This window comes from Saccoglossus kowalevskii, chromosome 1 (assembly GCF_978046115.1).
Source record: "Saccoglossus kowalevskii chromosome 1, keSacKowa6.1, whole genome shotgun sequence".
Taxonomy (NCBI): domain Eukaryota; kingdom Metazoa; phylum Hemichordata; class Enteropneusta; family Harrimaniidae; genus Saccoglossus; species Saccoglossus kowalevskii.
The window spans coordinates 5,542,053-5,558,204 of NC_140641.1; the positions used below are offsets into that span (position 1 = coordinate 5,542,053).

General features: G+C 33.4%; 1 protein-coding gene across 2 annotated transcripts in view; it reads left to right on the forward strand.

Annotated features, from left to right (window-relative positions):
• LOC100375615 (peripheral plasma membrane protein CASK-like) overlaps window positions 1-12,574 on the forward strand; it is a 57,066-nt gene extending 44,492 nt beyond the window's left edge. For both annotated transcript variants that reach the window (XM_085498455.1, XM_085498457.1), the window contains 11 exons: window positions 2,360-2,446; window positions 2,992-3,075; window positions 4,313-4,510; window positions 7,638-7,871; window positions 8,173-8,372; window positions 8,557-8,672; window positions 8,875-8,955; window positions 9,059-9,139; window positions 9,372-9,574; window positions 10,178-10,258; window positions 11,909-12,574. In XM_085498455.1, the coding sequence (XP_085354581.1) occupies window positions 2,360-2,446; window positions 2,992-3,075; window positions 4,313-4,510; window positions 7,638-7,871; window positions 8,173-8,372; window positions 8,557-8,672; window positions 8,875-8,955; window positions 9,059-9,139; window positions 9,372-9,574; window positions 10,178-10,258; window positions 11,909-12,085 (1,542 nt within the window). In that variant the 3' untranslated portion in view covers window positions 12,086-12,574. The remainder of the gene's footprint in view (window positions 1-2,359; window positions 2,447-2,991; window positions 3,076-4,312; window positions 4,511-7,637; window positions 7,872-8,172; window positions 8,373-8,556; window positions 8,673-8,874; window positions 8,956-9,058; window positions 9,140-9,371; window positions 9,575-10,177; window positions 10,259-11,908) is intronic.
• Window positions 12,575-16,152: the final 3,578 nt, after the last annotated feature.

A 16,152-nucleotide genomic window follows, 5' to 3' on the forward strand; every position in this document is an offset into this window, starting at 1 on the left:
AACATCTGGTTATTATCTACTTACCTTGTTTTAACTGTGTATGCCATTAATTCTATTGGTATTGCTTGTAAGCGACACTTGGCTTTACCTATAGAGCTATATAGCATTGTGTGTATGGTCTAGGCTTGTACACACCTATGTCTAATAACATGCTGGTGTAAAATTAATTTGTTTTGTCTTTAATACATATACAATAATAATGCCATAATTCAATATATCACCTACATTAGTAAACTCCTGTATTTTAACTTTTTAACACATATCTTTTAATTAAAATTATATGATGGCTAGATACTCTAATTCTCAGACTTGTTATTGATGTTTCATACTAAGTGACAAGTTTTTTGTATATCTGACTCACTCAGCCACTGTAGTGCTGGATGTGATACTGTGGTACATGTGAAGTGATTACAATATTTGACCCCCCCCCCCCCTCCATCCTATAGTTGCACATTTCCATTATATTCACTATTCTGTACATGACAAGGGTAATTACAATTCTTGATATACCATATTTTCTCCATTAGAAGTCCATACATATATTGCAGTGTATCTATTGTCATAATACGTCATATTTTAATAATCCAGAATAAATTAAATCCAATTTTTGATTTATGTGTATTTCTGTTGGTGAAAATACAGTACCTATATACACTTGCAACATATTTAACACATTGAACTCGCATTTGACTGTATAACTTATTGGCAGCTTAGGGTACCCAGTGTAAATGAATTGCTACACAAATCTAGTTTCGTCAATGTGTGTATTTCACTCGCATGTTAACAACCATGCATCATATTTCAATACATTTGCAACATTAATACTCATGGTTAATTCATGACTATTTTTAGGGTGTATATCAGCTATTCAGTGCAACAATCAACAGATCCACTATGCCAATTAAATATGTTACTCATGAGATGTGTGAAGTATGATTCATGCATATTAATTTAATCATTGTAGTTTGTTAAAAACTGCTGGGACTGTTTTATCAATATCTAATTTTAATTTAGTATGTAAATAGGTTGGAATAATTCACAGACCCCATTTTGTTTGTAGAACTCTGCCAGAAGTCAGGTTTTGTTACTATTGACAAATTATACCTTAATTTTTCTATACTTCATTTTTATTCAGGATCTGTGTGCAATGGGAAATTGTATCTGTTTTTATCAAAATCAACGCAGAATAATAATAAATAAAAATTGGAAAATAAAAATACTGGAATTTCTGTCACTGAGGCAATGTTTTGGGTAACTTTAAGTCAATTCCATGTTTACTAGAGTGGGGCTGACTTATAACATTTTATAATAAACTTGCATATATTATTGCAATTTTTAAAACTAATAAAACATTGTTCATTCTCTGAATCCTCTTGTTTTTAAACTAATAATTTCTGAAAAAATAATTTTCATATATTTTTGAATAATTATTGTGTGAAGCACTGGGCAATGTGTAGTTTTGAGATGGATGTATGTATGTATGTATGTATGTTGACAACATTTATATATAGAATTGCATCGTAAAGAAATCTTATGGCATTTTGATTTAATTGTCATATGTAGAATAATTCAAATATGTAGAATAATAGAAGATCATACATTACTCTAGAGAAAAGCTTTTTCGTCCTGATTAGCCCCCTAGCTTGCTGCAAATAATCAAATTGTTGCCATGGTACTGAATCATGCAAAAGCCTACAGCTGCAGCTGTAGACCGTGGTAAGCTGTTGTGTGAAGCACTTACTACAGCAGTCACAGTTGGAACTAGGTCACCAGTCTTTTGTTTCAACAAATTATGTAACATTTTATAGCAGTAAAATTTTCACTGTGATTCTTGAACAAATAACTTTATTGGGTTTTGCAAACCGTGTTTGTTATGAAAGTTATGTTTGTCTTTTCCATTGATATCTCTGACTTGGTGCATGGGTTCTCTAGGACAGACCAGATTATTTTAGAGTTGAAATACCTAATTGTATCAATTAGGCAACTTTTTGATATCTCGTTGGATTTCAATGAAACTTGGTACTTATGTAGGTGGTCTGGAGTTATCCACAGACATGATTAGTTTAAGGATAAAAGCATACATATCAATTACCTAAATAGTATCGATCTATATTAACAGACAAGCTTCTAATCTTCAATCTTAATTAATTTTAAATATTCTCTATCTACTTCATACACCAATACCCTCAGCACACAGCGGTTCTTTCTAGGATTTCTTTGATTGATTGATATTGTAGTACCTTAAAATAATAACTCACAATTACTGACTTAATTTGTGCAAAGTTGAAATGTCCGATTATGTCTCCGTTTTTTTTTGATTGAGTATCAATAAATATTTTTGTGATTTATTTGTTGACAGTTATATGATAAGATTAATACAAAGTCGACTAATACACCTTATGCCAGTAAGAACCAACCCAGCGATGCTGTACAAAGGGCACGAGACGTAAGTTGTACCAAATGCTATAAGTAATCAAATTAGTTCCAATCAGTTTTTATTTAATTTTGTTTTAACATATAACCATGTTTGCTACATTTCAATTGCATCTTTTATAGAATTGTACATCAACCCCAAATTGCATGTAGTGTATATCTGGACTATGGACAACACCTCGCTTATTTCTGCATCCACTACAAATAGGACAAATACAATATTATGCTTTTAACATTTAGTTTTAATAATTTTCTCTGACAATATTTTCTTGATAGTTTGGCTTTATTTAATATTTTAGGTTTAGTAGGCTCATAAACTGTGCCTTCTTGAAATGTCAGCTTCAGAAAGTAACATGGTCACAATAGGTAAAGACCTCAAAAAAAGTTTGACAAAGCACCCTCTATTTGTAACTTCATACACAGTCACAAATCAATACAGGGTGTTTTTTATTACTTCATTTTAGAAACACAAGAATTACATTTGTAAACTTTTTATTGAAAACCCTTGAATGAAATAATGTTTCTGTGTCTGTATTGAAGTGTATTTTCTCTTTATAGGTTTTAGACTTCATCCGACATAACGGTGATGGTAATGATGATGCCCAAAAGTTACAAGATATTTTAACACAACCGCATTTCATGGTAAGTTTATATGGGTTATTGTATTACTGTGTCAGGGCATTGCATATCATTTGTTTCAGTCAGGATAAATAAAACATTAGGTTTTGTCAAAGAAAATGTGCTACTCCCTTTATACATGTACATTTTGTTTTATGTTACCTATCCTCCAGATGCCAAGTGGCACATAGGGCCTCCACCGAACGTCTCCATTCTGTCCTATCAGCTGCTGCAACTCTGGCTTCCGCCATGACTTCCATCCAGCCTTGTTTCTTTCCTTCTCTACAGTGCGTCGCCAAGTTGTTTTGGGTCTACCCAGTTTCCTTTTCCCTTCTGGTGCCCATGTCAATGCTGTGTTACAGATGCTTGTGGGTTCCTCCCTTAAGGTGTGCCCAATAAATTTCCATCTCCTCTTCATTACTGTAGTGCTCAATTTCTCCATCCCAGTCCTGGTTAGCAGTTCTTCATTCCTAACATGGTCTTGCCATTTTATCTTCATTATCCTCCTTAAACACTTTGTTTGAAAAGTATTGAGTTTTCTTTCGTCGCCTTTTGTCATCTTCCAGGTTTCAGATCCATATAACAGCACTGACAACACCAATGATTTGTACAACTTGAGTTTTGTTGCTCTCTTGATTTTGTTACTGTTCCATATTTTATTAAGCTGCCTGAATGCATTTCTCCCCTTTGAAATTCTGTTTTCCATGTCTCCCATTCCTCCTCCTGATGTTGTTAAGGTTGCACCCAGGTACACAAATTCGTTGACATCTTCAACAACTTCGCCATCGATGTAAATTTTGTTTTATAATGGATGGTTTATTTGTGGTTATATCCATATTTTGTTCACACACTTTGTTCAAAGGCTCTATACATGACCCTTTCTTTCTTTCTGAAAAAAGAAATTCTCTACTTCAATTGTTTTTCAAACAAAACTCAAGCAGTTGTAATTGAAGTTCAAAAAAGCGATTTCACATGGCAAACATATCATAATAATATAGTAATAATGAATTATTACATTACATTCTCATTGTATTGCCTGGCACCAGTTCACAATGACTCTTCTTCATTGGTTACTGTATTTTGTATTTGTATTACTTGTAACATCCCTGTACAGCTTTGTAATATTTGTATGTGGTATTCTCAGGTGAATATTATTGTCTTGTATACTTTCTTTTTCCTGTGCTGGATATACATGTCCAATTAAATCAGAGTTTATATTAAATAAAGGTTAACATGTAGATTGGTTGCTTGTCTTTTCCAGTCACTGCTGCAAAGTCATGATGTGGTAGCCCATGAAGTATATGGTGAGAATGCCATTCGTGTAACACCGCCACCAACCAGTCCTTATTTAAATGGCCAAGACGATGACAACAATAGGCCAAATGGTGATCTGGAATCAATGGATAATATCACGAGAGTACGTCTTGTACAGTTTCAAAAAAATACAGATGAACCAATGGTGAGTTGAATTACTTTCTATACAGACGACATGTCTCTTGTGAGCAACTGCCTCAGTGGATGCAACGTAGTCAGTCTCCGTACATGAATTTGTCTGTACCTGTGTCATCTGATCATTCTATTATGGACTAATAAAAATTCTTGTGTGACTTTGTGCACCTGTTTGATTAGCTTCGCTGTCGACTTTGTCGAGCGGAGCTTATCATATGAGTGATTGTCCGTCGTCTGTGTCAATGTTTTACTTTTTCGACTTCTTCTTGAAAACTACAAGCCTGAATGCTTTGATACTTGGTGTATATGTACCTTGGGTAGACCTCTCTCAGATTTGTTCATTTCATGATCATATCTTCAATTCTCTAATTTTGGTGAATATTTTTGTCATTTTTGGTAAAAAATGATATTTTTAGCTCCGCTGTCGACTTTGTCGAGCGGAGCTTATCATATGAGTGATTGTCCGTCGTCTCCGTCGTCGTCCGTGTCAATGTTTTACTTTTTCGACTTCTTCTTGAAAACTACAAGCCTAAATGCTTTGATACTTAGTGTATATGTACCTTGGGTAGACCTCTCTTAGGTTTGTTCATTTCATGTTGATATCTTTAATTCTCTAATTTTGATGAATATTTTTGTCATTTTTGGTAAAAACTGATATTTTCGACTTCTTGTTAAAAACCGCAAGTCCAATTGCTTTGATACTACACATATAGGTACTACATGTGGACCTCTCTCAGATTTGTTTATTTCGTGATGATATCTTTAATTTTCTAATTTTGGTGAATATTTTTGTCATTTTTGGTAAAAAGTGATATTTTTGACTTCTTGTTAAAAACCGCAAGTCCAATTGCTTTGATATTACATATATAGGTACTACATGTGGACCTCTCTCAGATTTGTTCATTTCGTGATGATATCTTCAATTCTCTAATTTTGGTGAATATTTTTGTCATTTTTGGTAAAAACTGATATTTTCGACTTCTTGTTAAAAACCGCAAGTGCAATTGCTTTGATATTACATATATAGGTACTACATGTGGACCTCTCTCAGATTTGTTCATTTTGTAATGATATCTTTAATTCTCTAATTTTGGTGAATATTTTTGTCATTTTTTGGTGAAAAGTGATATTTTCGACTTCTTGTTAAAAACCGCAAGTCCAATTGCTTTGATATTACATATATAGGTACTACATGTGGACCTCTCTCAGATTTGTTCATTTTGTGATAATATCTTCAATTCTCTAATTTTGGTGAATATTTTTGTCATTTTTGGTAAAAAGTGATATTTTTGACTTCTTGTTAAAAACCGCAAGTTCCATTGCTTTGATATTACATATATAGGTACTACATGTGGACCTCTCTCAGATTTGTTCATTTTGTGATGATATCTTCAATTCTCTAATTTTGGTGAATATTTTTGTCATTTTTGGTAAAAACTGATATTTTCGACTTCTTGTTGAAAACTGTAAGTCCGATTGCTTTGATATTACATATATAGGTACTACATGTGGACCTCTCTCAGATTTGTTCGTTTTGTGATGATATCTTCAATTCTCTAATTAATTTATTTTGGTGAATATTTTTGTAATTTTTGGTAAAAAGTGATATTTTCGACTTCTTGTTAAAAACTGTAGGTCCGATTGCTTTGATACTATACATATTGTTCATTTTCTAATGTCTTCAGTTCTTTAATTGAAATGTGCATTGCTAACAGCGGAGCTATCTCAGCCGATAGGCTGCTTGTTGACTTCTTGTTAAAAACCGCAAGTCCAATTGCTTTGATACTACATATATAAGTACTACATGTGGATCTCTCTCAGATTTGTTCATTTTGTAATGATATCTTTAGTTCTCTAATTTTGGTGAATATTTTTGTCATTTTTGGTAAAAAGTGATATTTTCGACTTCTTGTTAAAAACCGCACATCCAATTGCTTTGATATTACATATATAGGTACTACATGTGGACCTCTCTCAGATTTGTTCATTTTGTAATGATATTTTTAATTCTCTAATTTTGGTGAATATTTTTTTCATTTTTGGTAAAAAGTGATATTTTCGACTTCTTGTTAAAAGCCACAAGTCCAATTGCTTTGATATTACGTATATAGGTACTACATGTGGACCACTCTCAAATTTGTTCATTTTGTAATGATATCGTCAATTCTCTAATTTTGGTGAATATTTTTGTCATTTTTGGTAAAAAGTGATATTTTTGACTTCTTGTTAAAAACCGCAAGTCCAATTGCTTTGATATTACATATATAGGTACTACATGTGGACCTCTCTCAGATTTGTTCATTTTGTAATGATATCTTTAATTCTCTAATTTTGGTAAATATTTTTGTCATTTTTGATAAAAAGTGATATTTTCGACTTCTTGTTAAAAAACGCAAGTCCAATTGCTTTGATATTACATATATAGGTACTACATGTGGACCACTCTCAAATTTGTTCATTTTGTAATGATATCGTCAATTCTCTAATTTTGGTGAATATTTTTGTCATTTTTGGTAAAAAGTGATATTTTCGACTTCTTGTTAAAAACGACAAGTCCAATTGCTTTGATATTATTACATATATAGGTACTACATGTGGACCTCTCTCAGATTTGTTCATTTTGTAATGATATCTTTAATTATCTACAGTAATTTTGGTGAATATTTTTGTCATTTTTGGTAAAAAGTGATATTTTCTTCTTGTTAAAAACCACAATCATTTATGGTGAAAAATGATATTTTTGAATTTTTGTTGAAAACAGCAAGTCCCATTGCATTGATACTATGCATATTGTTTATTTTCTAATGATATCTTCTGTTCTATAATTGAAATGTGCATTGCAAACAGCGGAGCTATCTCAGCCGAGAGGCTGCTTGTTGTTTTTGTGTCATGCCCATTTCTCACCTGCATGGCGATGAGACATGCACCCCAAATTATGATTTGTGGTGTGTCCTAACATTTGTCTTACTATTTCTGTGGACATGGGACCTCAGCATTTTTTTCTCAATGAAAGTGTATGTGAGCAATGCTGTGAGGATGTTATTGTTCAAGTATTATTGGCTAAAAATTCCCGAATGGGGTTTATATTGAACTCTAATATGATTGGATCTGATGTGATTTGTTTTTCTTTCTTTCAGGGAATAACTTTAAAAATGAACGATGATGGTCGTTGCATCGTAGCTCGTATCATGCATGGAGGTATGATACACAGACAAGCCACGCTCCATGTCAACGATGAAATACGTGAAATAAACAGCATTAGTGTTAGTAATCAGTCAGTTGAAGCGTTGCAGAAAATACTACGAGATGCTAGAGGTAGTATCACATTTAAAATAGTGCCAAGTTATCGAAGTGCACCACAGCCATGTGAGGTGAGTTCAATGTCATAAATCAAAATCAACTAAATGATAACCTGATGGAAACCATCTTGATATTATCAAATTAATGACTAGTTAATGTGATTTCTGATTCTTCTGAGAGTAAGAATTCACTACGTTCAATTACCCACCATAGACTCCGGTCATTTTGACTAAGTTTATACATTTTTAACATGTTTTAACATTGTGGTAAGATTGCTATGATTTGTTAATGGCTTCATATATAACTTGTAACCCTCATATCGCATGCATGGCTGATATGCTTCCTATAACACTTGTAATTTGTCCATTACAGATTTACTGTCGTGCTCAATTTGACTATGATCCATTTCAAGACGATATAATCCCTTGCCAGCAAGCTGGTCTAGCGTTTAAATGTGGAGATATATTACAAATAATCAGCAAAGATGACCACAATTGGTGGCAAGCTAGAAAAGAAGGTGCTCCACTCAATGGCACAGCTGGATTGATACCCTCTCCTGAGTTACAAGAATGGTGAGTAAGATATTACATTTATACAGTATCTGTTATGTTTATATAACTTGTATAATATCACAGACTTGGTATCAATTTTCTGTCACGCATGGATTATGAGATATAGCCATCAAACACACTTATAAACTTTGCAATGAATACAATAGTTAATGTTGATGTGTCATGATTCATTTTTTTTTTACAGGAGAGTGGCATGCTTAGCAATAGAAAGAGCTACAAAAGATCAACAGACAACATGTACATGGTTTGGGCGTAAAAAGAAACAATACAGGGATAAATATTTAGCCAAGCACAATGCAGGTATGCTATGTTTTATTCCAACTATTGGCCTAATGTCCTCATTATTAGCATAATATATGCGTGTATGTGTATCAGCATAATGCATATGTCCCTATTAGTGTAATGTGTGTATATTATATATTATCATATTGTATGTACACAATGTTAGAATGATGTATGTACAGGCCCAGTGATTGACATTACATCATGTTTTTACTTTCAGTGTTTGATCAACTGGATCTTGTAACATATGAAGAAGTTGTGAGATTACCAGCTTTTATGAGGAAAACATTAGTATTACTAGGTAAGGTGATGCAAGATTTATATTTATTATCTCCATGAGAGCAAGGCTCTTTGTGTTTGACTAATTGTTCAACTCCTAATGTGCTTTTTGTTTTTATATATAGGTGCACATGGTGTTGGTCGAAGACATATAAAGAATACTTTAATAACAACCCATCCTGAAAGATTTGCATATCCAATTCCACGTAAGTATTTGTTCAAACAAATCTTGCCTAGATGACTATACTGTATAATATTCTACTGTAATGTATACATTATAATGACTTGTGTGTCTTGAATCATGAAAGGTAAATTACACTAAGGAATGTTGTAATCGTTATCATATTTATCAGCTATTTTAAATTCCTGGTGTTCAGATCAGTAACAACTTGTAATACATGATTGACAATTGAAGTATCGGCAATTTCTCTTTCACAGACACAACTCGTCCCTCAAGAAAAGATGAAGAAAATGGAAAAAATTATTATTTTGTAACACATGAACAAATGATGGCAGATATTGCAGCTAATGAGTATTTGGAATATGGTACACATGAAGAAGCCATGTATGGAACAAAATTAGAAACAATAAGAAAAATACATGAAGAAGGTTTAATGGCAATATTGGACGTAGAACCACAGGTTTGTTTTGAACTGCAATCAGCGCAAATGTACAGTTTTCAGTTTTTGTTGCAAGCATCCCCTCATGTTTATATAACATACCCTGTTCGACAGTCTCATTTTCTTGGCTAATTATTTATTTCATTATACAGGCTTTAATTGGTAAAAATTTTAACCATTTTTTTTATGTGGGTTCATAGCAATACCAGAATCTATATCCAATACAGCACTCGTATTCTACGATGTAACAAAATGTCCAATACATTTCAACTGGATGGAATGAAACTATATTAACAAGATAATAACAAGAATCAACTCAGGCCCATTGAGAAGGAAACTACACTCCTTCATAGAATTATAGAACCACAGGAAATTAGCACTGATCTCCTGTGCTTGCCACCTAGTACACCTATATTTGTTATATGGTAGAACCTTTAATTAATTCCAGTAATACATGTTCACATGATAGCTAGGAAAGGTTTTGTGTTTGATTATATCCCAAAACATCCAGCTATTTTGAATGGTTAGGTATGATTGCCCAATATTTCCTACTATGGATCAAGATTGTATCTTTATGTTTACAGATATGATATTATATTCACAGCTGTTTGTCATTTATTTCAGGCACTTAAAGTGTTACGGACGGCAGAATTTGCTCCATTTGTAGTATTTATAGCAGCACCAACCATAGCACACATGAATGATGTAAGTAATGTTAAGATGACATCTGTAACATGCTGATTCATGCAGACTAGGGAGTTTACAAGAACTAATCTAGTTCAAAATGTGTTTTTACCTACCACTATATTTGTCCAATACCACTCATCTGAAAACCTTGCTCTTTATTAGCTCCGCTGTCGACTTTGTCGAGCGGAGCTTATCATATGAGTGATTGTTCGGCGTCCGGCGTCGTCCGTGTCAATGTTTTACTTATTCGACTTCTTCTTGAAAACTACAAGCCTGAATGCTTTGATACTTAGTGTATATGTACCTTGGGTAGACCTCTCTCAGATTTGTTCATTTCATGATCATATCTTCAATTCTCTAATTTTGGTGAATATTTTTGTCATTTTTGGTAAAAAGTGATATTTTCGACTTCTTGTTAAAAACTGTAAGTCCGATTGCTTTGATATTACATATATAGGTACTACATGTAGACCTTTCTCAGATTTATTCATTTCGTGATGATATCTTCAATTCTCTAATTTTGATGAATATTTTTGTCATTTTTGGTAGAAAGTGATATTTTCGACTTCTTGTTATAAAAACTGTAGGTCCGATTGCTTTGATACTATACATATTGTTCATTTTCTAATGTCTTCAGTTCTTTAATTGAAATGTGCATTGCTAACAGCGGAGCTATCTCAGCTGATAGGCTGCTTGTTTCATTTCATGATGATATCTTCAATTATCTAATTTTGATGAATATTTTTGTCATTTTTGGTAAAAAGTGATATTTTCGACTTCTCGTTAAAAAACCACAAGTCCAATTGCTTTGATATTACATATATAGGTACTACATGTGGACCTCTCTCAGATTTGTTCATTTCATGATGATATCTTTAATTTTCTAATTTTGGTGAATATTTTTTTCATTTTTGGTAAGAAGTGATATTTTCGACTTCTTGTTAAAAACCGCAAGTTCAATTGCTTTGATATTACATATATAGGTACTACATGTGGACCACTCAAATTTGTTCATTTCATGATATCTTTAATTTTCTAATTTTGGTGAATATTTTTGTCATTTTTGGTAAGAAGTGATATTTTCGACTTCTTGTTAAAACCGCAAGTTCAATTGCTTTGATAATACATATATAGATACTACATGTGGACCACTCTCAAATTTATGGTGAAAAATGATATTTTTGAATTCTTGTTGAAAACAGCAAGTCCCATTGCATTGATACCATGCATATTGTTCATTTTCTAATATATCTTCTGTTCTTTAATTGAAATGTGCATTGCTAACAGCGGAGCTATCTCAGCCGAGAGGCTGCATGTACTTTTCATTACCAACAAAATTTAAACCAATGCGCATTACATTAGAGTATTTTTTGTTATCATGTGGAAGCTGAATATCAACAAATTGTTTTTAAACTGTAAAATTTCAACTGTTGGGATGTCTATTTCAAACCAGATGAAGGGTTTTTTACTTTTGCCTGATGCCTAAATTAGAATAAAAAATGTGACAAAAAGATCACCTGGTCAAGGTTTTTTGGGGCTAGCATTAAATCTTTCCTTCAAAAGATCACCCAGGGCTTCGGTATTTAAGTAATATGGTATTCATAAAAAATAATATATTCCAGATTGTTCTTTTTACACGCTAATCATCATTCTTGTTCTTGGTTACAGGACGGTAGTTTAGAAAGATTGGCTAAGGAATCTGAATTACTTCGTCAGGCATATGGACACTACTTTGATCTGACTATCGTTAATAATGATATTGAAGAGACCATAAAAACTTTAGAAAATGCAATAGATGAAATCTGTACCACACCACAGTGGGTTCCTGTCAGCTGGGTTTATTAGAAACCTAACTATTCCACACTGTTGTATATGTTTTCTTTCTTCATATATATCACTATTGGTTATATATATTGTTTCCTGTTTCCTCTGTTAGGTTTGCAACATGTCACATGTTTGATCACCATCAACATTTAAAAAAAAATCAAATCCTGTGAGCTATGTCCAATTCTGCAAGCTTTGTCCATTATTGAAGAACTTTACAGAAAAATTGTAATAACAAATTGTAAATCATTTAATATATCATTCTAACAGAGGAAATAATAGTAGATTAATTTTGTAGCTAGTCTACCTAAAATATCTTACCTGCTTTAATTGTAAAATAAATCCTATTCTGGTTAATTTCATCTATGCAGCTATAAACAGGTCTGGTGATTTTAGTTTTATCAAAATAATTCTATTGGCTTCCAATCACATTCCAAGAGACATGATAATCACATTATAACATATTGAAGAATTTCTACCCTTGTAGATGATGTATATTGTCTAGACAAATTTTGCTTTTAATTCATCTAATCATGGAGAAAGAAAAAAAAACATTTTCAATGGATAATAAGTGTGTTGTGACTGGTTTTCCTTTTAGCTTGCCAGACAGTTTTGCCAGTATGTTCACTTCACCAACCTAAATTGCAAAGACTTTGTTTCGTGTACGTTTGCTTTGAATGTGATTTTATTTCCTACAGATACCAACTCAGTAGATGAATATTATTGATACTGTATTGCTATACCAATTATATTCTAGTTGGTTCTTACATTAGGATTTACAGTCTTATTTCAAATTAGCATTTGTTACCAAACTATATAATATATAAAGTAAATAATTATGTATATATAGTAGCACCATTAATGATGCTAAATATCTCTCTTCTTTTTAATATTTCTGTTTATGATTACAAAGAAACTTGACAGGTTTAGCTCATCAGACATTGATGTTTGTATTAATCTACAAGACCCATCATACTTTCCAGGAGAATCACTATTCATGTGATGTTGTGGGCAAGGTATGTGCTCACCTGAAGTAAGACATTGTTCTCATCTGGAAGCTGTAAAAAAAATGGCAGTCCACATTCAACTTTGGTGGGGGCACCGCTTTTCTGGAGCACAGGTTTTAAGGAAGTATTAGCTTCTCTCATTTTGCATATTCATTGAATTTTAACTTAGTTGAAATACATCAGTGAAATAAATGAAAATGTGGGTGGCATTGTCTAGGAGAGAGGTGGCATTGTCTAGGAGAGAGGTGGCATTGTCTAGGAGAGAGGTGGCATTGTCTAGGAGAGAGGTGGCATTGCTCTTGTCATGATTTACTTACTCTACTTTCTGAACCAAGTGATCACGCCAGTCGACTAAATTAAGACCTACAAGATCATTTTCCAAATCCATTACCATTTTGAAGAGATTTTCATAGCACATTTCATCACTCATTATTGTCTTCAGAAGAGCCAGTCTGCATATTTTATTCACCTGGGTGCGTGGCATTATAGAGGAGACATTGGCCTTGTCTGTGTAAAAGGCTCTTGCTAGGAGAATGTTTGTGTAACGTAATTGCTCATCTTGTCGGGCCAGTAAAACTATGTAGCCTTGCCTGTCAGTTCATTCCAGAAAAGTTTCTGATTTATTTGTGTCTTTACTTTTGGTTTCTAATATCGATATTACCATCATCATCTTATTCCATGTACACTAGATATGTTTTTTAATGTTTCAGGTTTTTATGCTATTAGTTACTTTATTAGTAAGTCATGTAAATGTAAGGTGTATTTTATTGCCTTGTGTATTTAGCTTGACATAATTTGTGCCAAATTTGGCTGTGCTCTAATGTGTATTACCCTCAACCACCACCATTGAATAATAAATACCCGTTCTTAACAATCCTATGTATTATTCTTTGTGCAGTCATTACATCATCCTTTCAATGCACATATTTCAATCCCAGTACATTTAGAGTTGATGCAGTCCTAGCTAAGTTCACCATTTAAATGTTATGGCTGTTAATTATTAGTTTCTGTGTACTATGTGTGAAATACAGTTTCTGTATAAATTTAAACAAATAGACAACTGATGTTTTAACAGTTTTGCAAATGCAAATGTAGAATTGTTGACAATGACAAGTTTGTACAATACTCTGAAATGGTTAGTGCGCCATCTCAGTCTGGAATGCAAACAATGTGTTGGGTAAAATCTGTCAGTGAGGGCATAGTGATTTTTTGGATTGTAGATTTCAAAGACAATTGTATGAATGAATGAGAGTTGCCCATTTCAAAGGAAGAGGTGAATTTTTGAATGTGCCCAACAGCAATTTTTGTATTCCCATTTACCCCAATTCACATTATTCAAGTTTTCTCTTGTCAACACAGCAATTAATTTTTCCCAGAATGTGGTCTATAAATGCACACTTTGTTTTGATCATACTCAAATTCTGTCAGTTAATATCTGTACCTGTTTTGGCTCTAAGAGCTATATGTATGATAGAGTTGTGTATCATTGCTGTCCCCATGTTATATCCTAGCATTTCCCACACCATTCACCTGCCTACAGATTTGAATGACCTTTGTACCGCAAACAGCAGCCAATCACAAACCCTCAGCAAACTTACTGTACATGGCAGGTTATGGTTAAAGTCTATGTTGCATTTTACTTATTTTCAATAGTGGACAGTTTTTGTTTAGCATCCTTTTAGTGTCCACATTTACTTTTTTTGTTCTTAACAGTATGTTTACTAGTTCTAAATAATGCCCATTTACTCAGAACTTTTTGTTTAAAACAGTTCGCATATAACGGATGTTTTTTCAGAACATACGGTAAGGTCAATAAACAAATGGAAAGGTTAATCGACAACATGGCATCCCCTCTGGTAAATGCATTTGCTTTGTTTCCGTTTTTCCGTGTTTTTTTGCGCTCGATTAATCAAGATTTCGAAGAGCAAGAAATAGCCATGTTTACGCTATTCGCGTGTATGAATAACGCAACAATAGACCCAGCAACCCGAGCGATTTGGACTCAACAACGCAGAAATAACTGGTTGGAAGAAATAGGATTCTCTTCAAACAGATATCAGTAATCTAGTTTCTTCGTCTGAGCAGTTCGACATTTGACTTCTGATGCCATCTTGTGTAATGTCAAGCTGGTAATGTCAAAATAAGTCTGCGATAGAGGGCGTTTGGCCGTCACATGGCACATTCCATTGTGCAAGAGCCGGTGTGACAACGGCGTTCAGGATCTGGTCCACCCCTTTTAGGACGGTGTCAAAAACACCAGCGCCACAACGGTGTATTCTGTTCACACACACACACACCTTTTAACAACGTTCTCAAATAAAAGGCATTGTGACAACGGCGTATTTCGTCACTATAGGGACCGTGAAAAACCATGTAACATTTGCATGTTAGAGTGGTCGCAAAATGTTTACATACACCCAACTCCCACACCTGGTAGTTAATTACCAAGTGACTTTGCAACATCCCTGACATTTTCCTAGACACTTCTGTGATCATTGTAGATACAAGGTTAGGTTATAACGGGCCCAGGTTTCAGATGGGTTAAACTGTTAACTTATGAGCGTTGGGTCAAAGATTTATCAAACAATGTTTTATTCATCTTTGTTATTGAACACAATTTATTAAATTATTTCAATTTCAAATGTTTTAAGAAAATATTAAACCTCGATGTAATGAAATTGCCCTTGTGAGAACATTTTTATTTTGAATTTTATGTCCGTCTTACTGCAATGTTTTTTGTACCTACAAAATCAATGAAATAGTCAAACTACGCCGTCCACACAAAACATCAAAGGCATAGCGTGTACAGTGTTTTGATAATCGATTACCGGTAATCAAGTTCTCAGAAAAGTGTCTGGGGATGTTGCAAAGCCACTCGGTAACTGCCTGCCAGGGGTTTGAGTGTATGCAACTATTTTGCCTCCAACCTGACCTTGGCTCCAAAAGTCACCATTAATTCCTGTGAAGGTACGTATAGGAGTACGAAAAATACTAGTATACAACAAGATATTCAGTCAAATACTTTTCCCTCAATCTATGACAAGGGTAAGGTAAAAAATATATAGAAAATCAAAATATGAA